At 36.7% G+C, this 27,218-nt stretch overlaps 1 protein-coding gene across 1 annotated transcript in view; it reads left to right on the forward strand.

The window, feature by feature from the left end:
* Window positions 1-27,218, forward strand: part of PKHD1L1 (PKHD1 like 1) — a 149,501-nt gene that overhangs the window by 66,486 nt on the left and 55,797 nt on the right. The window contains exons 33-49 of the mRNA XM_061171730.1: window positions 1,533-1,675; window positions 2,134-2,238; window positions 2,950-3,138; window positions 3,915-4,085; window positions 4,626-4,852; window positions 5,940-6,924; window positions 10,396-10,644; window positions 11,490-11,639; window positions 13,065-13,239; window positions 14,220-14,376; window positions 15,083-15,239; window positions 16,496-16,575; window positions 17,046-17,175; window positions 18,196-18,325; window positions 22,515-22,756; window positions 23,845-23,981; window positions 25,995-27,024. Of these exons, the coding sequence (XP_061027713.1) occupies window positions 1,533-1,675; window positions 2,134-2,238; window positions 2,950-3,138; window positions 3,915-4,085; window positions 4,626-4,852; window positions 5,940-6,924; window positions 10,396-10,644; window positions 11,490-11,639; window positions 13,065-13,239; window positions 14,220-14,376; window positions 15,083-15,239; window positions 16,496-16,575; window positions 17,046-17,175; window positions 18,196-18,325; window positions 22,515-22,756; window positions 23,845-23,981; window positions 25,995-27,024 (4,457 nt within the window). The remainder of the gene's footprint in view (window positions 1-1,532; window positions 1,676-2,133; window positions 2,239-2,949; window positions 3,139-3,914; window positions 4,086-4,625; window positions 4,853-5,939; window positions 6,925-10,395; window positions 10,645-11,489; window positions 11,640-13,064; window positions 13,240-14,219; window positions 14,377-15,082; window positions 15,240-16,495; window positions 16,576-17,045; window positions 17,176-18,195; window positions 18,326-22,514; window positions 22,757-23,844; window positions 23,982-25,994; window positions 27,025-27,218) is intronic.

Below are 27,218 nucleotides of genomic sequence, written 5' to 3' on the forward strand. Positions count from 1 at the left end.
AACATGCAGTGTGATGCTTAGGTCTGAGACCAATACCATTCAGATTAGGTTGTAAGATTTCTCTGCAGAACTAGGTTTATGTATATGTCACATGACTTGCATTCGTTCTGGAAATACTTATCAAGAAGTTACTGGGGGGCAGGCACTTTCTCAGTGCTGAATTTATAGTGGGGAATAAGAGGGACGTGTCCCCCACCTTAATGATGCCCACAATTTTGTTAGGGAGGCAGATTTCAAACAGATGATTACATCAATAACTTGATTATAAATGAGAAAAAGGCTATGGATAAGAGGTCCCAGGTGCTACAAGAACATATAATAGAGCTAATTTTTCCTGAGGGACTGGGGACTGGAAAGAGTTCTCTGAAAAGGTGACAAGTAAGCCAAGAAATGGGTGGGAGCTGCCAGGTGAAGGAGAGGGTGGAGAGAATCCTCCTCCAACTCTAACTTTCCTTTAAATAGATGTTTAGTATTTTCTTCCCTGAAGCTGCTTTTCAACTGGTAAAATTTTAGTTCTGGCATAAGGAAGTTACTGGTTTAGAGTACTTAGAAAAAGAGAAAACTGGAATTTAGGGATTAAAAAAAGGCAAGTAAAACTGATGTCAGAGTAGAAGGAGAGATCATTGCAGAAGGGTCTTGTGGGAGGTGAAGAAAGAAGAGCAACAGTAAACATAAACCTCAGAACTACATCCCCTCTTAGATTCACAGGGCAGAGCTCACATGATTCTAGAAGAGCTGTTGGCTTGTGCTTTGGCTTGATGATATAATGGGCAGAATTGAGAGCATACAAAACTGGGTTACTTGGGTGGTGGTTCAAAAACTACCAATTCAGTTATGATGAGGAAGTTAGATAAAAATTAACACAAAGACTCATTTGAGTTATGGTGGGAGCTGGGATGTGGAAGTCAGCTCTATATGTCAGGTCAGAAAAGCACTGTACATTTTGATGGCCTCCTAGCAGATACATTGTAACAAAGCAAAGTAAATTTAAAACCCTCTCGTTGAAATAGTGGGAAGGGAGATCATGACAAGTTTTCAACAAATATAGAATGATAAATTCAAATTAATTGCACAAAACTTTACTTATATTAAATGTATGGAATTTCATTACTATTCTTTTTTTATAGATAATGCTGCCTTTATGGGTTTTGGGGGTTTTTTTTGGTTTTTTATACCTTTATGTTTTATTCTAATAACTAGATAAAATATTTTAAAGGATTTCATGTATTTCTTGTGACCTCAGTTCTCCTAACCATATTTTTCCCATAGTATTTTAAGTTCTTCCATCTCAAATTCTCCTGCCATGGGATTTTCAGAAATGTAATTTTCATATTTAGGGAGACAACTATTATATATGTATATGATCCAACCAAATTGAGGTCATGATAATTATCAGATTATCTAGTTTGAGAAAGCAATGTCTTATTAAATATTCAAGTACTTCCTCTTAAATGAATCAGGTCCTAAGAAGAGTTTAACAACATGACCCCATGGAATGCTCATTGAAATATCTATTAATGTTTCTTTTGCAGAGACAAATTAACTGCTTCTATACAGTATATTTTGCAAGTGACCGACATGTTTCCACAGAAGGGCTCCTTATATGGTGGAACTGAAATCACTGTAATGGGTTTGGGATTCAGCACAATACTAGCTGAGAACACTGTGCTTTTGGGTAAGAGTTTCATCCTCACAGGAGGGCTGTTATCATTTTTCTCATCTTAAATGATGTGCTGTAGGTGCTTCGTTATTACACAAATACTCTCAGTCATGGAAGCTTTGTTTTTCTATTAGCATGTAAAAGGTTAAGTGTATTTGGTTAGGTGGTAAAAATAAACTAAATCACTGCTTTTGATTTCAGTAAATAATTACCAAATATTTAATGTGTATAGAACACTTTAAAAAAGGAGAGGTCTCTGTTCTAAAACTAGTCAGTTTTAGAACTAATTAGTTCTAAAACTAATTAGAACTAATTAGTTCTAAAACTAATCAGTACTCAAACATGATTACTATCAGAAAAAAGTAATGGGGAGCTTTTGCAGGGCCTTGACTATTTACTAATTATACTTCGTCTCTGTATTTCACAAAAACTATTTAAGAAAATGTTTTTTCCCCCATCTTTTTTCTTTCTAGGGTCCTTCCCTTGCAATGTGACAGCATCATCAGAAAATGTCATAAAATGTATTGTTCATTCAACAGGGAAAGTATTCAGGATTACCAACAGTGGGGAAGATTCAGGTATCAGACAACATTTATCTGCTGTAAATAATGGAGACATGTTACCTTGGAATTAATTTGATTTTTACTTATAATACTTCAAAGTATTCAGAGAATAATTATTGTTATTTCTTTGTATAAGTTGTTAATAGTTTGTCTAGAATTTATCCACTTGACATAGGGGGCCACATATAGAATGAATCAGCAAGCAGTAGTAGACTTGAGTCTAGAAGGCTAGGCTTGAGATTTCCAAGTTCAGGAATTGCCACTTGGTGTTACTGCAGTATAGAACCTCTTGAATTACTATAGCTTGTTTTCCATTATGGGTTTCTAAATAAATATTCAAATAGAAATTGTATAGATTTTTGCATGCCTCAATGCCTGAGAAAATTTTTGTGTTTAAAGAATTGATCAGAGCTTTTAAAAATATTCCATGTGACATTTCCGAACAACTTGTTTATTGACTCTGATTTTTTTCAAATTGCCTCTCGGTTATCAGTTTTGGAGTTGTGTGGTTTATCTTTTCCTTAGCTTCTCATTTTGTTACTTTCCATTATTTCTGTTTATTTTTATTATGTGTTTAAAGTAGACATGTGAAAGTTTTATAATGTTAATTAAAAAGTTTTTTCACTCATGGCTGTATAAAAAGGCAATATTTTCAAAGATAATTATTAAGAATTTTTACTCCTTTTCCTTTTTTCTTTAAAAATATGACTCAATTCTTGCTCCCAGTACACGGATTAGGTTATGCCTGGTCACCATCAGTCTTAAATGTGTCTGTGGGAGACACAGTGACATGGCATTGGCAAGCACATCCATATCTCAGGGGAATAGGATATAGAGTTTTCTCTGTCTCCAGTCCTGGATGTGTAATTTATGATGGCAAAGGATTTACCAATAGAAGAGAAAAATCTGCATCAGGTATGTTTCCGCTTTGTTGCGTTTTGCATCATGCTTCTTTTTCCCAGATATAATAAAAAGAAATTTGTTTAGATTTAAAATACTTTTGCATAAATAATATATACAAATACACAAAATGATTTAGCTGGCATTTTATTGCTATAGTAAAAATATTACAAATTTATAAAATATTCTAAATGAATGTCAGCAGGGCATTTTATACATCAGAGATGAGTTCTGATATCAGAAATATCTCTATTCATTCTGGAATAATCAACCAGAAAAATATATTGAAACAAGCAAAATACAAAGAAAATTGAAGTACATGTTTTAATCATACCAATCTGATAGCAAGTATGAACTTCTGTTGATTGGAATCAGCTTTAAAATCAGTCTTTCTTCTAGGACAACTTAGCGTACAGTGTGCCTTTTAGACTGCCTGTTTTGTTCTACACATGTAGCAGTTTGAACTTTTTACTCATGAACACAGTTTTTCATTGCATGTTGAGTTTTTCTTTAAGATTCTGTGAATTATGCCAGATTTAACATGGTTTCTCTAGAAAAATTAATGCTGGATCTTGCCTTCCTAGAATGTGATTTCATTATACAAGACAGCTTTTATACACATTTTATAGTTGCTTTATAGTCATTTCCTTACTACTTCCTATTGAAATATCACATGCATGAAAAGTAAGAAACCTGTCATCTGCATGAGCGTTTGAATGATTATTTCAAATTTCTTTTCAAAGATGCATTAATTGCTTGTATTTATTATGTACAATCTCATTTTATGGTAGGTTCATTTTCTTACCAATTTACTTCACCTGGAATCCATTATTACAGCAGCGGGTATGTTGATGAGGCTCGCTCCATTTTTCTCCAAGGAGTCATTAACGTTTTACCAGCTGAAACCAGGCACATTCCCCTGCACCTGTTTGTGGGTGGCACTGAAGCTACATATGCTCAGGGTAAGAAGGTTAAAGGTGGAAACCCTGTCACTTCGGTGACCCAGGATATATGCAACCTTTCTGGAGTAGGAGGCAGATGACTGGGGCTAACTGTCTCTCACTAGCCGCATGACCCTGAATAGGTCGGGACTGCTCTGAGGCTAGAATTTATTCTATAAAATAAGGGGATCATGTTAATGTTGTCCTGTCAGTCTCCCAGAATCCTTATGTGCCTCAAATGAGATGTTAATGTGAAAAAGTTCTGATACTCTGTGCCTGAAAATATATTAAAATGTGAGATGATGTGGTTTTATTTTCCCCATAGGGTCTGGCCTTAGACAAATTGAAAAATAAATTAATTTTATATTCACTCTTTACTATATCATCTTTGTCCAGGTCTTTCTTTTAACTTTGTACCGCCTGGGGCTCCTCTTGTCATTTGGGGAAAAAAGACTTACCGGAATATAAACCACCATCATCAAAATTAGAGTAATGCAGTCTGAAAACAATTCTTGTTTTAGAATTTTATCCATGACTTACAGGCAGTTCTTTTGTCTAAAGGAGGACCCGTGAATTTGCGCTTGGAAAGCTCTGTGACAGGCTGCCTAGCAACAGAACCCCTGTGTGGCCTGAACAGTACCGGGTTTGCACATTCAGATAGATTGCTCTTTGAGCTTTCAAGTTGTTTTTCACCATCTATAAGCAACATTAGTCCATCCATCGGAACACTAAATGAATTGATAACAATTACGGGACGTGGCTTCAGTAATCTCACATGTGCTAATAAGGTAAGAATATAAAGATCTCCTTTTTACTTCTGTATACATAATAAAAGGAAGATGTTTCATCCATAACCTCGTAGTTTAATTTATGACAGCTTAATTATGATATAATTCACACACCATACAACTCACCCATTTAACGTGCACAATTCAGAAGCTTTTGGTATGTTCGTAGAGTTGTGCATCCATTGCCACAGTCAATTTTAGAACATTTTCTTTACCCCAAAAAGGAACCCCACAGTCCTTAGATATTACCCCCAACCCCTCCGTACTTCCTGGCCCTAAACAACCACTAATTTTTCTGTCTCTGTGGATTTGCCTATTGTGAATATTCTTATAAATAGAATCATACAATATGTGGTCATTTGTGACTAGCTGTATTCACTAAGCATAACGTTTTCAGGGTTCATCCATGATGTACCATGTAGCAATATTTCATTTCTTTTTATGACTGAATAATATTCCACTGCATAGTGTATACAGTTTATTTATCCATTCATTAGTTCATGGACATTTGGGTTGTTTTCACCTTTTTGGCTATTATCAATAATGTAACTATGAACATTTGTGTATTATCATAATTTAGTTTAAGATTAATCCAAGATATGCCTTAATCAGCCCCCAAATTAATTTCATGAATAAAAGGTTTGCACATGATCAATTTTTTTTTAATTGATTGATTGATTGATTGATTGAGTTTTTGGCTGCCTTGGGTCTTTGTTGCTGTGCACGGGCTTTCTCTAGTTGCGGAGAGCGGGGGCTACTCTTCGTTGCGGTGCACGGGCTTCTCATTGCGGTGGCCTCCCTTGTTGTGGAGCATGGGCTCTAGGCATGCGGGCTTCAGTAGTTGTGGCTCGCGGGCTCTAGAGCTCAGGCTCAGTAGTTGTGGCACACGGGCTTAGTTGCTCCGCGGCATGTGGGATCTTCCCGGACCAGGGCTCAAACCCGTGTCCCCTGCATTGGCAGGCAGATTCTTAACCACTGCGCCACCAGGGAAGTCCCCAATTTTTTAAATTTAGTTGTTGCTAATACAAAATTTAAGTTCACACTAGAGTAATGTATTGACTTGTTTTCATGTTCATTTTATTTTCAGGTTACAATTGGTAGCTATCCCTGTGTTGTAGAAGAAAGTAGTAATAATTCCATTGTGTGTCATATTGACCCTCAAAACTCAATGGATGTTGGCATCAGGAAAATTGTCACAGTAACTGTCTACAATCTGGGCACTGCTATCAACACACTGTCCAGTGAATTTGATAGGCAATTTGTACTTTTGCCAAACATCGATGTGGTATTACCAAATGCAGGGTCAACTACAGGAATGACAAAAGTGACCATAAAAGGCTCTGGATTTGCAGTTTCTTCTGCTGGTGTACAAGTCCTTATGGGTCATTTTCCATGTAAAGTTCTGTCAGTGAATTATACAGCCATTGAATGTGAAACATCTCCTGCTCCCCAGCAGCTTGTGAAGGTAGATCTTCTGATCCACGGAGTGGCTGCCCTGTGTCAAGGGAACTGCAGCTTTTCATACTTAGAAAGCATCACTGCTTTTGTAACAAGAATCTCCCCAAACTCCATCAAAGGATCTGTAAAAGTTCTTATTGAAGGAGAAGGTTTTGGCACTATCTTGGAGGACATTTCTGTTTTCATTGGAAACCAACAGTTTAGAGCGATTGATGTTAATGAAAATAACATCACTGTTCTTGTGACTCCTCTTCCGGCTGGAATTTATTCTCTTAGTGTTGTGGTGGGAATGAAAGGCTTAGCTCTGGGAAACCTTACTGTCAGCAGCCCCCCAGTAGCATCTGTCACACCAACTTCTGGAAGCATTGGTGGTGGCACTACTTTGATGATCACTGGAAATGGCTTCTATCCAGGCAACACCACAGTCACTGTTGGGGATGAACCTTGCCAAATTATTTCTGTCAATTCCAGTGAAGTCTACTGCCGTACCCCAGCAGGGACAGCTGGAAGGGTCAGTGTAAAGATCTCTGTGAATGCAGTCGCTTATCCACCTCTGTCATTTACGTATGCCTTGGAAGATACTCCACTTCTCAGAGGAGTTGTCCCAAGTACAGGTACGCCAATAACTGCTTTTTTGGTGTCTTGATATAATATGATCAGTAATATTTACTAGCATAGAATTGGAATAATGTTTACAAATGAGTTTTAGGATGTGTTTTTAGACAAACCCTCTTAATCAATACATGGGGTTTGAGTTCTGTATAGTCTCTATTTTGTGATTATTTTTTGCACATTCTTGGGATAAAATTTTTGGCCAAATTCCCATTTCTGTTTTAAAACAAAATCCCCATTAACTTCACTTAAATTTCAAAATGAGGAAGAAATAGATGGATACCTGTAGACTAAAATTGGTCATTAATTTATGTCATTAATGTTAGTATGACAGGAAATACCTGTTAAAATTCATAAGTAGTTCATCCTATTAACATTGAGAATTTTTTAGAGTATCTTGTTTCCAGGAAACTGCAATTGATTATTAACTTATTAACACAACAGAATTCTTTTTAAGGGGGTAATTGGCCCATTCAGGTGGAAAAAATATTATAAAATAGGATTTACTTAATTATTTAGTATGACTTGTTCTTCTGAGCTAAGAATAGATTGAGATGTCTTCCTGATCCTTTGTCATTATGTTATGCTGTTTCTGATCATCTTCAAGCTATTGGAATGTTTATCATCTATGTAATGATTTCTGAAGAGGCAGCTATAGTCTAATGGCTGAAAACATGGCCTTAATACCTGGATTCACATCTTGGTTCTTCTACTTTCCAGTGGTGAAACTTTGGACGAGTTTCTTAAAATATCAGTTTCCTTACACATGCAGATACCTTCCTCATAAGGTTAAAAAATCTCATTCATATAATGCAACTTAAAAGTTTCCTTTAATAAAGAACTTACTAAATGTTGGCCTTTTAAAAAAAGTCTGTTAATTTACAGTGCCAGGAAATGTATCAGGTTTGGGTAAGATGTATTCTGTGCCTTCAAGAAGTTTGCTATTGAAATCTTCTTTTAGACATCAAGTTTTCTCATTTAGAATTTTAAAAAGCAAATATTAACAGTAACAATGGCATACTTCCCCATATATTTGTAATCATTGCAAATGAAGAACTAGGTATTGGCATATGTTCCTTATTTCCATGAACCATTTCTGTCTCATCTCTCTTTGAATGTATCTTTCAAAACAATGTATCTGAAGATAGATGAGACTTGTAGACAAGTGAGAACTGAGCTATTGGGTTGGCCAAAAAGTGCCTTCGGTTTTTAAGTAAAAATAAAAAGCACATTTTTCATTTTCACCAAGAACTTTATTGAACAACATATTCACCCTTTTGTTCCAACTACTTTTGCCGTTTTTCAGGCAACTCGTAATTCCATCTTCCCAAAACATTTTATCTTTTTGAGCAAAGAACTGGTCCAGGTGCCTTTTACAGTCTTCCAGGGAATTGAAATTTTTTCCATTAAGAGAATTTTGTAAAGATCGAAATAAATGGAAATCCAAAGGTGCAATGCCTAGTGAATACGGCAGATGAATCAGAACTTCCCAGCCAAGCTGTAACAGTTTTTGCCTGGTCATCAAAGAAACATTCGGCCTTGCGTTATCCTGATGGAAAATTATGTGTTTTCTGTTGACTAATTCTGGACGCTTTTCATTGAGTGCTGCTTTCACTTGGTCTGATTGGGAGCAGTACTTGTTGGAATTAATCGTTTGGTTTTCCAGAAGGAGCTCATAATAGAGGACTCCCTTCCATTCCAACCATATACACAACATCACCTTCTTTGGATGAAGACCGGCCTTTGGTGTGGTTGGTGTTGGTTCATTTCGCTTGCCCACGATCTCTTCTGTTTCACATTATTGTACAGTATCCACTTTTCATCGCCCATCACAATTTGTTTTAAAAACAGAACGTTTTTGTGACGTTTCAGTAGACAATTGCGTGCGCAAATATGGTCAAAAAGGTTTTTTTCGCTTAAGTGGAACCCAAACATCAAAGCGATGAACATAACCAAGCTGGTGCAAATGATTTTCAATGCTTGATTTGGATATTTTGAGTATGTCGGCTGTTTCCTGCATGGTATAACGTTGATCTCAATTAATGTCTCAATTTGATCGCTATCAACTTCGACTGGTCTCCCCGACCATGGAGCATCATCCAGCGAGAAATCTCCAACACGAAACTTCGCAAACCACTTTTGACACGTTCAATCAGTCACAGCACCTTCTCCATACACTGCACAAATCTTTTTTTTGCATTTCAGTTGGCATTTTTACCTTTCTTGAAATAATAAAGCATAATATGCCCAAAATGTTGCTTTTTTTCTTCCATCTTCAATATTAAAATGGCTACACAAAAATTCACCAACTTTGATAAGTCTTTTTTTAAATGCACGCTGATATGACAGCTGTCACATACAGTCTAACAAAATTGTTTCAAATGGAGTTAAAGACAACTAAGTGCTACTAGAGCCATTTTATGGAAAAAAACGAACGAACCTTTTGGCCAACCCAATATTTTATTTACTGAAGAGGCAAGGTATACATCACACTTAGAACACTTCCATATGAAAGGTGAAAATACCAGAGAAGATTAAAAACTTAAGACCTGAAAACATTTTTTAATCTTGTATCTTAAAACTGTTCCTAACATGAAAGATCTCATTAATATTTATGGTCTTTAAAATAGCAACTTACATTTCAGTGACACTTACTATGGTCAATTATGTGGTTATTTTTACTGTTACTACTTGAATTAAAAGCAAACTACTACGTGGTGACTCTGCATTTATAACAAGTTATGTTGATTAATAACTATTCACTTATTACTTAGGTATGTAGGTCTGTGTTTGGATGCCCTGTGAAAAATTCCATGTGTGTAATGCCCTCAATGCTTTTTGTCAAAAGAAGGAAGGAAGGGAACAGAAGGATTGAAACACTTTATTCTATGTACATTTATTCAAGGCATTAACATCAACATTCATCTATAAGTCTTTAAATTAATTCCTTGTTTCTGTATTTACTATCTTACACCTAATTATTTATATATCATAATTTGTTTATCAAGTCATATATATTGAAAATATTTGAATTAAGAAAAATAGTCCATTCATCAGAAGGGTTGCAAATATCAGGAAAGTACCAAAAGTTTTAAAAAGTAAACCTCATCCCTAAATATGCTCTAACCCATCACCCACTGCTCAGGCATTCATTCATTCTTCAGACATTCTAGATCTTCTCTCTTTTCCATTAGCCTGAATTATTAGTAACTTACAACTTTCATCTGTAGAATGGACAGATGTGCTGGAAAATAATGAACACTGAGATAAATATCTTATAATCAAGATACCATAGACTGCAATGAAATTATAGCCAAAATGTATATGACATGACATGTACTGTTGGTATTTATATTAGTTTTAAAATACTGGATATTATTTTGTTTATGTAAGTAAATGGGTATATCTTTAAATGCATGTGCAAGTATTGGAATTTAGGTATATATTTATATGGTTTGCTTTTTTTTTTTAAGGTCCTCCAGGGACTGAAATTCAGATCAATGGGTCAAATTTTGGTATTGATATCTTGGAAATTTCAGTGATGATAAATAACATTCAGTGTAATGTGACCATGGTCAATGATACTGTATTGCAATGCATTGCTGGAGATCATGCTGGTGGCACTTTTCCTGTTACGATGCATCATAAGACAAAAGGCTCTGCTGTGTCCACAGTCGTATTTGAGTACCCACTTACTATTCACAATATTCATCCAAGCCAAGGTAGGCATGAATGTACCAGAACCTAGAAATATTTTATGTTGTTTCAGTAAACACTTATTTAGAAAGAAATATATTCTTCAAAACCTGCTAAAATGTGTAGTTCCTATAACACACTAAAATAGTTTTGTTTATACATCAAATTAATAAGCATGCAAGGGTATCAATCATTTCAAAATATTTGTTTAATGCCTGTATTTCTCTTGTGCTATATAATTTATTTAAAATTTAATACTATTGAAAATGTCCAGGTTATATTTGGAAATTTTTTTTAAATCATGTTTAGATATCACTGGCCTGTAATTATGTCTATCTAAATAAGTATTTTTTTTCTGTTTGAAAATTATTTTAGTGGTTAAAAACCTTAAGCATAACCAATGTGCTTTTAACTAAAATGGTAACTTTACATTTGTGTTTTGACTACTCAAATTCTTTGTGGCATTTCTTTTTTTTTTTTTTTTTTAAACATCTTTATTGAAGTATAATTGCTTTACAATGGTGTGTTACTTTCTGCTTTATAACAAAGTGAATCAGTTATACATATACATATGTTCCCATATCTCTTCCCTCTTGCATGTGGCATTTCTTTTAAATAAAATTTTAGTTCCTAGAAGTAGTTTAAATAAATGACCAAATGTGACATTTACTCAGTGAAGGTTTTAAAAAACTACAATCAAAAGAGATTCTGTTGCACTAATATAATATAATATAAATAATTTCAGTTCTACGAATCTTTTCATTTAATGAAACTTGCTTCCATTTCAGGTGTTAAAATAAAGTTAAATATATGTACAGAGGAGGTTTTCTTTTCATTAACTTTGTCTTTCCCTTTTATATGTCTTCACTAGGGAGCTTCGGTGGTGGTCAAACCATGACTGTGACAGGCACTGGGTTTAATCCACAGAATTCAGTTGTATTAGTGTGTGGCTCAAAATGTGCAGTCGACAGATGGAAATCTAATTGCACAACATTATTATGTGAAATTCCACCTAATAATGGTAAGTAGTCAGAAAAAAAGAATGGAAGTCTTTGAAAACGTTTAATTTTATAGAGATCACTCTGAATTTCTTTTTTCAATTTTTTGTGTTCATTTGGGACAATTGAATCACCTTTATGAATTTCCTGATTTTAAGCAATTTCTTCAGAATTTTGTTTTCTAGGCTTACAATATTTTCCAAGATTCATGACATTTGGGTTAGACTGAATTGTTTTTAGTAAATTGCAGTTTTTCAGTTTATCACATAAAGAGCATGCCAAATGGAGAACATGTTTTTAGTTCCTATTGGAGTATTAACTTTTCCTTAAAGGGGGGATAGTATAATGGTTATGAGGGTGAACTCCGGTAATTCGTTGCCAAGATTCAAATGCAAGCTGTGTCTTTGGGCAAGTTATTCAAGCTCTCTGTGTCTTAGTTTCCTCTTCTGTAAAATGAAAATGATCACATTAGCTTACTTATTGTGAGGCTTGATAAATTAATGTATGTGAAGTGGATAGAATGGTATCTGAAACATGATATGTGATTTGCTATTATTATTACTCTTATTTATTTTTACTTAATGGTTGAAAGCCTGGGCTCTAAGGAGCCCCTGAATTTGTTTTGCCACTAACCGTCACCTCAGCTAAGTAACTTAACTCCTCTCTGTTTCAGTTTGTCCATCTTTTGAATGGAGACAATATTAACCCTAGTTCAGTGGGTTACTGTGAAGTTTAAGTATCTGGTATTTTAAGTACACAACAGATTTTAATTATCTAACAAAATTTAAAAAGAACTAAAGAGAATAATATAGATGAATAAAGGATATGGTTTATGTACAAACATTTTTTAAAACATTAACAAAATTTGATGAAGCTTTTCTAAACATTTTTGCTTCTTCCGACTTCTTAAAGAATACTGAAGAAAATGTAACATTTTTGTGTCTGGGCTTACTTATCATTTCAACATCAGAGTTTGTATTCTGATTTTTTTTTTTTAATGCAGTAATGCTATAAAGATTTGTCAAGGTTTGTTTGCCTTAACAGTAGCTCCGCTTCTTTTTTCAGCATTTTTGTATTGAGTTTTTGTAGCTTTTCTGTCTGTTACCTCGCTTTCAGCTGTCAGAGTGCTTGCTTTTAGCCGTTCTTCCTTCCTTCCTCTCTAATTTGCAGTGTTGAATCCTCTAGCACTGGAAAACCAAACAGGCAGGTTTGTAGAATTGTCTACAATAAGAGGCTCTGAGGGAGGATCTAAGGGTTTTTCCCCTGTTGATAATGTGCGTGAATTTTGTGATGTGTTTGACTATTGCTAGAGATCTTTATTACTTCACATAGAGCCTGTGAAAGTGACTTTGGGAAAAGGAAGATGTTATTAAAAATATTTGGGGGTTTTGGACATGAATAAGGGCCTGATGGCAGAATCGAACTCAGTTTGATTCCTCTTATCATAGGCAGGGGACCCAAGCAAGCCTGTGAAGTGAGTGTGGTCAATGGGAAGAATTCATCTCAGTCCACGACTCCTTTTATATACACCATGTCAATGACTCCACTCATCACTGAAATAGCTCCCAAGAGAGGCAGTACAGCAGGGGGCACCAGACTTACAGTCCTGGGATCAGGCTTCAGGTACTGTCTTCACATGCATGTACATCAGTGCATCTTTCCGGACTCCAGCCGTTATGCCTGCTTTCTCGTGTGCCAGGACAGTGTTTGGATATAGTCATGTAAAGTGTACCCACCTGCTCAAAAGCCACACTACATTTACTGACTACATACTCTGTGTCAGGAACCTTTCTAGCCCATAGAAACTTCTGCCTTACCTTCTTAGATATTGTTTAATACCATTTTATGGCTAGCAGACTAAAATTAGAGAGGCTAAATAACTTTCCTCAGATCTTAGTAAGTAACATCACAAGTATAAATCACCTTCCTGTTATGCTTTCCCCAGAATCTCATCTCCAACCATCATCTGCTTCATTGGCTCAATGAAACATCTCTTCATCCATTTCACTGTAACTGTTTAGGTTCCTTCTTCATAAACATATTCATTATTTTGGCTCAAATTTTATGTACTGCCGTATCATCATCCTTCAAGTACATAAGTTTGACTTCAAAACCCCAGATCATTTAAATCATAGCGGGCAATGTTAATTCCTCAAGTACCTATAACTACCTTGGACTTGTATTTTTACATGGAGATTAAGTTCCAAAGTCTGTGAATGTGACAAAAAATGTCACATAGGCAAGATGATCGCTGAAAGTGTCTTACATAGGTGCCTGCTTGGAGACCAATGTAGAATTTCTCAATAATTTGAACCCAAGCAGTTTTTCTCCAACACTGCAATACTTGCTAGTTTGTACAATTTTATTTCCTGACCTCTTAATCTCTTTGTTTACTTTTTTCTCAACAAATATTTTGAGAATATTTTCTCAACAAAAATTTTGAAGTTTTACTACTGAAAAAAAGTGTCAGTCTGCACTTTGATAGCTCATAGGGTAAGATCATTATTTTTACAATAATGCGTATGAATAATAGGGTTTGACAGTGTGACCTAGAAATTTGAGAAAAACGTCAGTGTTTTGTTTTCTTTTTTTTTACTTTACAGTGAAAATATACAGGATGTTCTTGTTACCATAGCTGAAGCCAAATGTGATATTGAGTATTCCAACAAGACATATATCATCTGCATGACAAATGCCCACACCCCTTCAGGGTGGGCTCCAGTGCATGTCAACATCAGAAGCATCGGCATGGCCAAACTGGTAACAGTGCTGTTGGGTAGAGTAGTCTCAGCAATAGCAAAACTAGCCTTATGGGAGGTGAAGTAATTGGTAATGGAGTTGTTGGGTTTTTTTTTTGGCTGTGTTGGGTCTTTGTTGCTGCACATGGGCTTTCTCTAGTTGTGGCAAGCGGGGGCTACTCTTTGTTGTGGCACGCGGGCTTCTCATTGTGGTGGCTTCTCTTGTTGTGGAGCACGGGCTCTAGGCGCGCGGGCTTCAGTAGTTGTGGCACGTGGGCTCAGTAGTTGTGGTACACGGGCTTAGTTGCTCCACGCCATGTGAGATCTTCCTGGTTCAGAGATTGAACCTGTGTCCCCTGCATTGGCAGGCGGATCCTTAACCACTGTGCCACCAGAGAAGACCCATTAATGGACTTTTTACTTTGTTAGTGTCTTCAAAAAATAACTAAGATGTGACTATAGTAAATTTAAAGTAGATTATTTTTTTTTTTTGCTTGTTACTAAAATTTTATTAGTTCAGACTTCTAATTATTCTGGATTGCAGGGTAATTGGTAATAGCTTTTTTAGTTTTTTATTGTGAAATTAATCAACAGGCAGCTCTAACATATTTAAAGTAGGTTATACTTAATGAAAATGTTCATTGTTTTAGATTTCTTCATTTTGAGGAATTAAATGAAGAATTGTGATAAAACCTCTAAATTTAAAAGTCTCTCATGTTCTATTACAGGATAATGCTGAGTTCCTATATGTTGATGCTTGGTCCTCCAACTTCTCGTGGGGAGGAGCATCGCCCCCAGAGGAAGGCTCACTAGTTGTTATTACAAAAGGACAGACAGTTTTGCTGGATCAAAATACCCCTATCCTGAAAATGTTGCTTATTCAGGGTAAATTTCTGAAAATCTGTTTATTAGACTCTGCCTGTGAAATGGTTCTGTGAAGTTAATTTAATCAAAATTCATGATTATGAACATCCATAGTTGTATCATGTTTTGAATACAGAGTGTAGTACTGAGTTCTTTAAATTGAGTATTATAATCAATTTGTGGTTATGAAATTTATTGCGTTAAAACCAGAATCTTTTGAAATAGAATAGAAAATATCTGAGTGTACTGCATCTTTTATGTGGGTAAGCGTCTTTTAAAGTCAAGTGTTTCATGAAACTTTTGTTTCAGTAACTGTGTGTGTGTGTGTGTGTGTGTATGTATACGCCAATGCACATGGAGTGGATTACAACAGTAAAAAGGTATTTCCCATTTAGAAAAACACAAGTATAGTGGGTCCTAGGGGTTATAAAAATCATAGAGATTTGTTAAATTCTATACTAAATGACCCCCCTGACTCCTCTTGGATGCCAGGTTGTGATTTAACCTTTGCCTGTGAACCTGCTTTCAACTGTTACCGGAAGTTCTCTCTGCTTCTTAATATCCTATTTTTAATACAGCAAGCTAAATAACCAGAACTGTGACAATTGTGTGTAAAAGAAACAATAATTGGCGAGAGTAAAACACTTGAGGCTTTAGTATATAAACTTTGCCATAATGGTTTTAGCTGTTCATAGGCCTTTGCATTTTGTTTTTGTTTTAACTTCTGGGACAATAGCAGTGTTTCAGTTATTTGAAGTTATTAACTATTGAACCTTTGGACAGGTAAAGTTTCACTGTCCACAAATTTACATGTCTCTTAAAAAATGTATCTCAGCACATTCTTTAATAATTCTAATCAGGCTATAGCTGTTGCTAGTGCAAATTAGTGCAAATTAGTGCAAATTAGTTCAGAGCTAATGTTGGCATTACAATAGTTTATAAAAAAGTGTTTTTCTTTTCTTTTAATTTTTTGTTCTTAATTTATATTTTGAGGTCCTGTGTTTGTAGAACTAGAATTCATGTAGCTGCACTATTTAATAGCATTTAAAATAACAAATGATGCAGGGGGAGTAATCTGCCCTGGGGTTTGATTTTCTAGCAGCTCCCTGGGTCTTGTCTGAAGTTTTTATACTTCATGTTGCCAAAGGGCTGAAGTAAAGTGACATGCATAGTGACAGCAGATAGGAATAAGAAATTAAACTTTAGTGTATAATTTAATAAATAGCTTTTAATAAGAATATTCCTTGTGATATATTTCAAAATTGTATGGTTTTTAGGTGGAACTCTAATATTTGATGAAGCTGACATTGAACTACAGGCAGAAAATATTCTAATTACAGATGGAGGCGTTCTTCAGGTATACGAGAGAACTTGATCTGTATTCATTGCTAACCTGTCCATTTCTTTTTAAAATATTATGTGTAAAATGGACAGTTAATTATGCTAAACTCACTAGTTTATCTTTGTGTAGGTCTCTGTTCTTAGCATAGAATCTTTTTTCTGGATTTTAAAAGTTCCCTAGAATATTTTTGTGCTTTTAATGGGAAGATAAAGCATATTTTCATAGAGCAGAATTTTAAATAGAGCAGAAAAAAAAATTAGCTCTGAGATGTAGCTAAAGTCAATCAGTATACTTTCCAAAGTTCTGGCATAGTATATTTGGCTGACTGGAAAATGTAAGGTTTATCTTTTGGAGGAAAGATACTGAGAATGGAACAATTGATTCTCAAAAGAGAGGGGAGAAAAGAAAAGAATTTGCTTTTGAATGATTAGAGTTGTGGATAATGAGTTTTACTGTCTGAATGATGCTTGTGAAATCCCTTGCAGATTGGGACGGAAGCCTCCCCATTTCAACACAAGGCGGTCATTACCTTGCATGGGCACCTGCGATCTCCTGAGCTCCCGGTATATGGCGCCAAGACACTGGCTGTGCGGGAGGGGATCCTGGATCTGCATGGTATGGGCCGAAAGGACTCAGGGAACTGGTCCAGGAGAGACTAGCCAGGAAGCCAGAGATAATCCTCCTGATAACTCTCTTTAAATGAAACCTTGCCAAACTTCTCCTGTCTTTACGTGTTCCCTCTTTACCCCTCTTTATCTCTTCTCTCCTTTATCCAGGTTAGGTCAACCCCTACAGACCACCAAGACTCACAACCAAGGTCACTCCTAGGAAGCCCTTCCATCACATCCTTTGCCTAATTTAGCACTTGAAACAGTTCATACTGATTGTTTTCTTTATTCATCTATCTAAACAAAAAGGCATTAAGTCTAGAAGCAGAAATTATAACTTCTTATATTTGTATTTTAAAATGGGCTCTTTCTAAAACATAACTATAAATTTATATTTGCACTGTTCTATAACTATATATACTGTGGAAAATTATCAGCAAATAAAAATGATTATGATCATGTTTGAGGTATCAATGTAGCATTATTTAAAGGAAACATGGTGTGAATCCTTTTTATATGAAGTCTTCTATATTGCAATAATCTACCTCTTTTATAAGTTTAGAATATATAAGCATGATACCCCATTATGATCATAAATGTCCTACATTATGCTAAATATATACACTAATGGAATTTTCAGAAATTTGTACATTTCATTTGTCTCTAGATTATCAATTTAAGCAATTCCTATCAACAATGACAAAGATAATAGGCCTCTGCCCATTTTATCAATAGTATCACACCATTTATATTGAGTTCATATAAAGAAGATTATCATAAATGGGATATGTCATTGCAGAAGGATTTTTAAAAAACTTATAGACCTATACATATTATTACAAACCTGATTATTACTTTTATAAAGCAAGCACTCTAAATGTTTCTTTTTTGAGAAAGGTATAAGATGCTAAGGTAAAATGAACTTTCTCAAAATTGATTCAACCCAGGAAAAGATTAAAATGCATGAAACTCTTAATATCCAAGAAAACACATCTGAGGAAATTCTTGGTTTGTATGTTGGCTCCAGGTCTGCCTGTTCCTGTGATTTGGACTCATTTGGCTCATACTGCAAAGGCAGGGGAAAGGACTTTGACTTTACACGAAGCAGTAACGTGGAAACCAGGAGATGAAATTGTAATTGCAAGCACAGGACACAGGTATGATGTCTTCTGGACCGGCTAATTTTGATTTAGAATAGAGATTTTTTTAAACTATGTAAACAAGGGATGATTCAGAAGGTCCACAACTACTTAATTTAAATTTGAAACCTAGAATAAAGAAGCATGAACAGCCAAATATGTATTTGACAAATATTAACATTGGGTTGACCCTCAGTGTGTTGAGTTTTCATTGACTGAATCTACCATGAGAAAAAGTATAAATATATACTAATAAAAGATTTTAGTCATTTTCATGGTTAGGTTCCCATTTAAGATTTCGTTTGACAAAAGCATTCTGCTATTAAAAGTCAGTTGAGGGGCTTCCCTGGTGGCGCAGTGGTTGAGAATCTGCCTGCCAATGCAGGGGACACGGGTTCGAGCCCTGGTCTGGGAAGATCCCACATGCCGTGGAGCAACTGGGCCCGTGAGCCACAACTACTGAGCCTGCGCGTCTGGAGCTTGTGCTCCGCAACGAGAGGCCGCAATAGTGAGAGGCCCGCGCACCGCGATGAAGAGTGACCCCCGCTTGCCACAACTAGAGAAAGCCCTCGCACAGAAACGAAGACCCAACACAGCCATAAATAAATAAATAAATAAATAAATTTAAAAAGAGCTTAAAAAAAAAAAAAAAAAAAAAGTCAGTTGAAAACCTCTGAGTGAGAGCTTTAGCTAAGTACATCAATGCATGCAAAAATGTAAATGAGCTTCTTTGTTTGGGGCCACCAAATAACACATTTGAAAGAAGCTAGTGAACTCTTTCTTATCTTACAGTCTTGGCAGTGGCTCCCATGGAACAAAATTGTTAGTAATGATTGAATAAAAGGGAGGAAATTATAGTATGAGTGATGATTAACGTGACCTTTTACATGTCTGACATTTTACAATCGAAGCTGCTTATGACCCTTAATTTGTTTAATTATATATTTTAGCAAATAAGAAATAAAAAGAACAAAACTAATACAGCTACACCAAGAATACTGGTGGGGAGAGGAAGCAAGAGGAGCCTTATTTTTGCTTTATTGTTCAAATTATAAGTAATAGCAAAATTGGATATAGTTGATGCTGATCAGGGAAAAAATAGTAATTTATGACAAGAAACAGCTAAATTATGTTAAGGTCGTGACTCAGTATAGAATTAGAAATCAAGGGGGCATTTTGAATTTGTCATTTTCCAAGTTAAAAATAGATCTGCAGACGTTAGGAAGAGTTAAATATATACTTAGCTTTATAAACGCCCTTTTTTTCTCTGCCCTTGGAATTGCATAATGGCAAAATTAAAAAGCAGCAAAATGGGACTTCCCTGGTGGCGCAGTGGTTGAGAGTCTGCCTGCCAATGCAGGGGACACGGGTTCGAGCCCTGGTCCGGGAAGATCCCACATGCCGCGGAGCAACTAGGCCCGTGAGCCACAATTACTGAGCCTGCGCGTCTGGAGCCTGTTCTCCTCAACAAGAGAGGCCGCGATAGTGAGAGGCCCGCGCACCGCGATGAAGAGTGGCCCCCGCTTGCCGCAACTAGAGAAACCCCTCGCACAGAAACGAAGACCCAACACAGCCAAAAATAAATAAATAAATAATTAAAAAAAAAAAAAACAGCCAAATGACAGGGCTTACAAATAGAATAGAAAGTCCTCATTTATAGCTTTTCTGGATGAAATAAAAGAGTAAGTTTAGAATTTAGTTTAGGGATATTTCGTTTTAAGAAACAAGAATTAAGGAGTTTCCCACCAAATCTAACTCATTGTTCACTATTTAATTCATAAATCCTATTTCAGAGTTTGTAACGCAGGTGGTTAAGAATACTACTTCTAAAGTCAATCTGCCTGGGTCCAACCCCCGGCAGTACCACTTACTAGGCCTGAGCTCATGTTATTTCACCTCTCTGTGCTTCTCTAAAATTGGAATGCTGTTAGTATGTACCTCAGAATTACTGTAAGGACTAAGTGAGTTAATATGTGTACAACAGAGCAGAACTTGGCTCAAAGTTAGTGCTCGATAAGTGTTAGGTATTATTACAAAGGAAGAAAAGGTGCATTTAGGTGCATATAAATATAAAAATGCTTTTTAGAACCTTCTTTTGTTTTTTTGTTTTGTTTTGGTTTTGTTTTTTTGGCTGCTTTGGGTCTTCATTGCTGCGTGCGGGCTTTCTCTAGTTGCAGCGAGGGGGGCTCCTCTTCATTGCGGTGCACGGGCTTCTCATTGTGGTGGCTTCTCTTGTTGTGGAGCACGGGCTCTAGGCACGCGGGATTCAGTAGTTGTGGCACATGGGCTCAGTAGTTGTGGCTCACAGGCTCTGGAGCACAGGCTTAGTAGTTGTGGTGCACGGGCTTAGTTGCTCCACACCATGTGGGATCTTCCCAGACCAGGGATCGAACCCATGTCCCCTGCATTGGCAGGCAGATTCTTAACCACTGCGCCACAAGGGAAGTCCCTGGAACCTTCTTTTCTAAAGAAATCTCTGTTCATCTGAATTCAAGAGAATTCAGGAGAGGCCAGTCCAAATCACCTGAGGGATCTTGTACTATTGATACACCCTATCTCAAGCATTCTTAATCTTCACCTCCCCCTGCCCTCTCCCCCTATAATTCCTTCCCTGGGTCTTTTGGAATTATGGGTTTCCCCATCCACCCACCATCTTGAAAAAATAAATAAATAACTTTGGTCTCCTGTCTCTTCTAGCTTCTCTCTCTCTTTCTCTCTGTAAATTATTGACCTGCTTAAATATTATGCCCATTTCTTCCATTTCTCACTATCCATTTTTTCCCTTTAAATCCTACAGTCTAATTTTGATCCTCATAAAAACTTTCCTAGTGACCTTCTGACTATCATCATTCTTCGCTTCCTGCACATCACCAGGTTCTTTTGGTCCTGCCCTTGAAATGCCTCTTCCACCAGCTTTCCATGCACTCAGTTTAATTTAGACTCTCAGCCCCTCACCCTGGAATATTCCATCATCTTCCTATTTGGGCTCCATTCCTCTACCTTCTTACCTCAGGAATTCATTCTGCATTGATTTATTCAGTCAGTGAAAAACTGTGATTGAATTGTGACACGTACTGGACCAAGTGCTCAGCATACAGAATGATTTAATGGGTGTCTTACCTAGAGGAACAGACAGGTATGGGAAGGACAGAGAAGTAAATGGGTGGTAGGACTGCAGTGTGGTGACTGTGAGTGCTGATGGGGTATCACGCAGAGCTTACTGGGAATCCAGAAGAAGAGTAGGGAAAGGTGAGAGAGGTGCCTTTCAATGTTTCACATGCGACATTGTTATTTAAACTGGTAGTTAAAGGAGGAAAAAGATTTGCCAAGGGAGAGAGGAATCAAAAAGGAATGTCAGGAAGATACAGAGGTAACTCCTCTAAGGGCACCTCTGTCAACAGCACCAATCACGCTTTAGTAGATAATATACAATCAGCCATAGAAACACATGTCTCTCTGAAGTCAGGGGCACTTTCTGCTTGGTATCCCCAGTACTTAGCTCTGTGCCTAGAAAACAGGATGGACACTCAATAAGTCTTTGTTGGAAGGACTCAGTACATGAATGTGTATATTATAGATTTGGCCAGTCCTTTTGCTGGAACTTGGTATGTGTTGAAGGAATGGGTAGAAATGAGAACTCCTGAGCTCACCTCAGTCATTTCTTTTCCCTGCTCAGGAACCTCCAATGGAGTCCCTCTGTAAGGGTTTCTCAGACTCAGCACTATTGACATTTTGGACCAGATAATTCTTTGTTGTGTATCATAGGATGTTTGGGTACATCCTCGGCCACTACCTTCTAGTAGCAACATAGCACCCCCAACAAGTTGCGACAACCGAAAATGTGTGCAGGCATTACCAAATGTCCCCTGGAGGGATGAAAGCATCCCTGGTTGAGAACCACTGAGTGTGATCCTCAAAGTTATAAATGAATACTTCTTTCGAATACTTTATAGAATTAGTCCAGTTCTGTGAACAAGTATAGCACTTGGAAAATATTTATTTAATTGAAATGCATCTGTAAAATGTATTCAGTTACTCTAAGAAAGAGTAAAATACCGTCTTCGAATTCCTCTTCAGAATATTGTATGACATAAAAAGTTTTCCTGTTTTACAGATGAGTGTTCAGAATAGCATGAAACAAATACAGCAAAACACTGTTATGTTAATTTATATTAATTTTGAGAGTTTTTGGTTCAAATTTTTACAGACACAGCCAACAAGAGAATGAAAAAAGGACCATTGCATCTGTATCTGCTGGTGGCAGGAACATAACGCTAACTAATCCGCTGAATTACACACACTTAGGAATCACTGTCACCCTCCCTGATGGAACTCTGTTTGAAGCAAGGGCAGAAATTGGAATTCTTACAAGAAATATTTTAATAAGAGGATCTGACAATGTGGAGTGGAATAACAAAATTCCAGCATGCCCTGATGGATTTGACACAGGTAGTTTTAGCAGCCTTAGTGTGTCGCCTAAATTGTTTATAGACACTGCAAAAATATTCCCTGTGTGCAAAATCAGCCCCTGTTGAGAACTAATGGACTTGGTTATGCTCTAGCAATAAATAAGCCCCAAATTTTAGTGATTAAAAATGATAAAGGTTTATTTCTCATTGGTGCTACACGTGTCCAGTATGGGTCAACGGGGGGGCTCTGCTCATTGTTATTTTCCAGGGTCTAGGCTGATGGAGACTTAATCTCAACATGGGTTTCCATGGTCTCTGAGACAGGAGATGAGAAGGCTGGAGAGTTAAGCACCAGCAGTTTGTTACTTTGGTCCTGAAGTGACATGTGTCTCTTCTTCTCAGGTGTCAATAGTTGGAACTGGTTCCATGGCTATAATTAACTTACCACAGTTCTCATATATATTATATATATATGTATTTATAAAACTGTGTGTAACCATATAAATGCATGTGTGTAGTTAAGAAGCACAGTGCATTTCACAAGTCTCTTTTAAATATTTTATGCAATCACTACTACCATTACAATCCTATAAGTACTTGAATAATAGCTGATACAGCTTAGATACAGCCTTTTCTTCGATGGGAAGCATAAGACAAAGTTTACTGATCAATGTCAAAAGACCTGTGTTCTGATTCCATTTCATCTGTGTCGTCTCACAATGTCCATTGTGAAACCTAGTTTCATCCTGTTTAAAATAAAAATACTTCCTGTTCTGCCAACCTACTATAGTTGTAAGAATTAAGTGAGATAAAGCATGTTCTAATCTTGTACCAGTGTAAGATCATATTAGCTATGTTAATCCCAAATCGGGGGGAAAATAAATTCAGCGATAATAAAACAAAATACCTGAGTACTTTAGGGGTTGCAAAGGTGAACAAGACAAGGCACTTACCTTCCTTACTATGCAGAGGAGGAGATAATGTGAACGCAAATAATTATGTTCCAGGGTGAGATTAAAATTATATGTGAATAAAAAAATATAATTAGGTATGAGAAACAGTCTTTATATAATTAGAGGATTTTTGACACGGTTTTTCTTTACGATATCTTAAAAAATATTTTTAAAGGTGAATTTGCTACACAGACATGTCTCCAAGGAAGGTTTGGAGAAGAAATAGGAAGTGACCAGTTTGGTGGATGCATTATGTTTCATGCTCCGATACCTGGTGCTAACATGGTAACTGGAAGAATAGAATACGTAGAGGTAAGAGGCATTATTGTTCGCGCTTTGTCCAAAGTTTTCCATACAATGAATGTGAATTGAGCACCTGCTTTTTGCCAGATGCTACTTATAATCTGGTAGAGGAGCCATAAACAGATGATTTTAATACATCCAATTATTCACTCACATAATCATGCCAAATTTTTGTTTCTCTGTTTTTATCACACCCCACATCAAATTCATTAACAAGGTCTATCCACTCTGCCCACAAAATACTGTATCCTGAATGTACTGTTTTTCTACCTTTTCTACCTGGTCCCTAACCCAAGCCACCATCACCTCTCACCTGGTCTACTGTGCTTTTCTCCTAACTGGTCTTCCTGCTTTCACCCTTTCTGCAATGAAGTCTCCACACCACAGCCAAAGTACAATTTTTAAAATGTGAATCGGGTCTTGCTACACACTGTTCAGAGCTCTTCAGTGGCTTCCTATTACACCTAAAACAAAAAGTCCAAGCCTCTTCCAAAGGATCCACGTGATCTGACCTGCTGCTGGCCTCTATCTTGTGTGACCTACCCTTGGCGCCTGCCATGCCAGCCGCATAGACCTCCCTGTGTCCCTTGCCCACGTCAGGCACATTCCTGTCTCAGGTTCTTTGCACTTGCTCTTCATTCTGCTTGGGATGCTCCTCCACCAGGTACTTAAATGGTTCACACTCATTTCAGTCAGGTCTCTTCTCAAATGTTATCTCTTCAGAGAGGCTGTTCCTCACCACTTTTATTTGAAATAGCTGCCCAAACACCTGTTTTTCTTTGTTAACTCATAACTCCTGATATATTTTTAATTTGTTTTTTATCTCTTCCTCTAGAACATAAACTCAGTTAGTTCAGATATTTTTGTCCTTCTGGTTTTCTGCTGATTCCTCTGTAGCTGGAACAGTACTTAGCCTATAGCAGATTCTCAATTGACTATTAATTGAACAAATATATAAGTAAAAGAATAAATATGCAAGTTATGCCCAAGAGATCAGGAGCTCCTCTGTATCTTATTCATATTCAGCCTATATAATCTGGGTTTAGCACAGTTTCTATCAAGTATTCAGTACAAGGAAGGAATGGAGGAAGGGTGGGAAGGAAGGATAGTAAAATCCATAAATCCATTAAATTTGGAACACCTCACTCAACTGCAGTGAGGGTGGCAGAGTCAATGACTGCATATTGTAAAAAAAAAACCTTCTCCTAGGTTATGTTACACACAGGTAACATCTGGATATGGAGTGAGTGAGGTTGCCAGTGTCGATCTGTATAGTACATATTATTATTAGTTAATTTTTATTTTTAGATGAAGAATGAAAATAAATAGATGCCCTACCATTTATTTCCAAACCTTGTGAGATCATATTACAAACACACATACACACACACACACACACACAGAGGCATCTTCTGTATTAGCTTATTAGATCGTAGACCTATTGAAAATATAGCAGAGTGGTTAATAAGAGCACCAACTCTATAATCAGACCAGTGAGTTTAAATGAAACTTTGTGACCATGAACAAGATACTCTAAATTCCACTTTCTTCATCTGTAAAATGAAGCTTATGATAAGTGGCTACTGCCTACGATTGTGGTAAAGACTGTGACCATGCATATAAGACATTTAGCAGAATATCTGGCACATGGTAAACATTCAAGAAATGTTTCTTATTATTAAAAAAGAATCAAAATGAAGGAGAAAAAGAAGTCTTTTACGAGGTATTTTGCTTAACGCGAAAGTTTCATAACAGCAAGGTGAAAAGCAGAAGAGTCGAAGATGGTTTTTGTTCATTCATTCATTTGATAACAAGTATGGGCTGTTATATATTGAATAAAACAAGGTGGGTTGGGGGTCAGATAACATTTTTAAATGATAAACAGGAATAATATGGGAGATATAAATGCATTAATAATAATTAATGTAAAAGTGGATATTATTTTGAAACAAGAAAGTATGAGCCAGGCAAACTCTGAGTCTGTGTGTATCACTAAATAGCTGTGATTTCTGGGCTTGACAGATATTCCATGCTGGCCAGGCATTCCGGTTGGGGCGATATCCAATACATTGGCACCTGCTTGGAGATTTACAGTTTAAATCTTATGTGAGAGGCTGTGCAATTCACCAGACCTATAACAGAGCTGTTACCATCCATAACACACATCACCTTCTGGTTGAGAGGAATATTATATATGATATCAGGGGGGGAGCATTTTTTATAGAAGATGGTATTGAACATGGCAATATCCTGCAATATAACTTGGCAGTATTTGTACAGCAAAGTACTAGTCTTCTGAATGACGATGTGACTCCAGCTGCATTTTGGGTAACCAATCCAAACAACACCATACGACACAATGCAGCTGCTGGTGGCACTCATTTTGGCTTTTGGTACCGAATGAACAACCACCCTGATGGGCCATCCTATGACCGAAACATTTGCCAAAAAAGAGTTCCTCTTGGAGAATTCTTTAATAACACTGTTCATTCTCAAGGTTTGTTTGGATTGTGGATATTTGAAGAATATTTCCCCATGCAGACAGGATCTTGTACTTCTACAGTGCCAGAGCCTGCAATATTTAATTCACTCACTACTTGGAATTGTCAAAAAGGAGCTGAATGGGTCAATGGAGGTGCACTTCAGTTTCATAACTTCGTGATGGTCAATAATTATGAGGCTGGAATTGAAACAAAGAGGATCCTGGCTCCTTACGTTGGAGGATGGGGTGAAACCATTGGAGCAGTGATTAAAAATGCCAAAATAGTTGGTCATGTTGATGAACTGGGAATGGGGTCTGTATTTTGCACAATGAAAGGCCTGGTTCTCCCATTTAGTGAAGGGTTGACTGTATCTTCCGTACACTTCATGAACTTTGACCGTCCCAGCTGTGCAGCTTTGGGAGTGACGTCCATCACTGGCATTTGTAATGATAGATGTGGAGGCTGGAGTGCAAAATTCATTGACATCCAATATTCTCACACAACAAACAAGGCTGGCTTTCGATGGGAACATGAAGTGGTACTGATTGATGTTGATGGTTCACTTACAGGTAATGTGATGTTTTAATTTCTGATAAAATACTTTGGAAATATATTTTTTGTTTGTGTTAACACAGAGAGTTGAATTGTCAAAGCAGACTCAGATGAATCACAGATCTTAACTGGTGCCAAACTTTCCTAATGACTTAAGGATATAGGTCAACACTAGGCATAGATGAGATATCCTTTTCTAGCAAAGTCTCAA

This window comes from Eubalaena glacialis, chromosome 17 (assembly GCF_028564815.1).
Source record: "Eubalaena glacialis isolate mEubGla1 chromosome 17, mEubGla1.1.hap2.+ XY, whole genome shotgun sequence".
In the NCBI taxonomy this organism is placed as follows: domain Eukaryota; kingdom Metazoa; phylum Chordata; class Mammalia; order Artiodactyla; family Balaenidae; genus Eubalaena; species Eubalaena glacialis.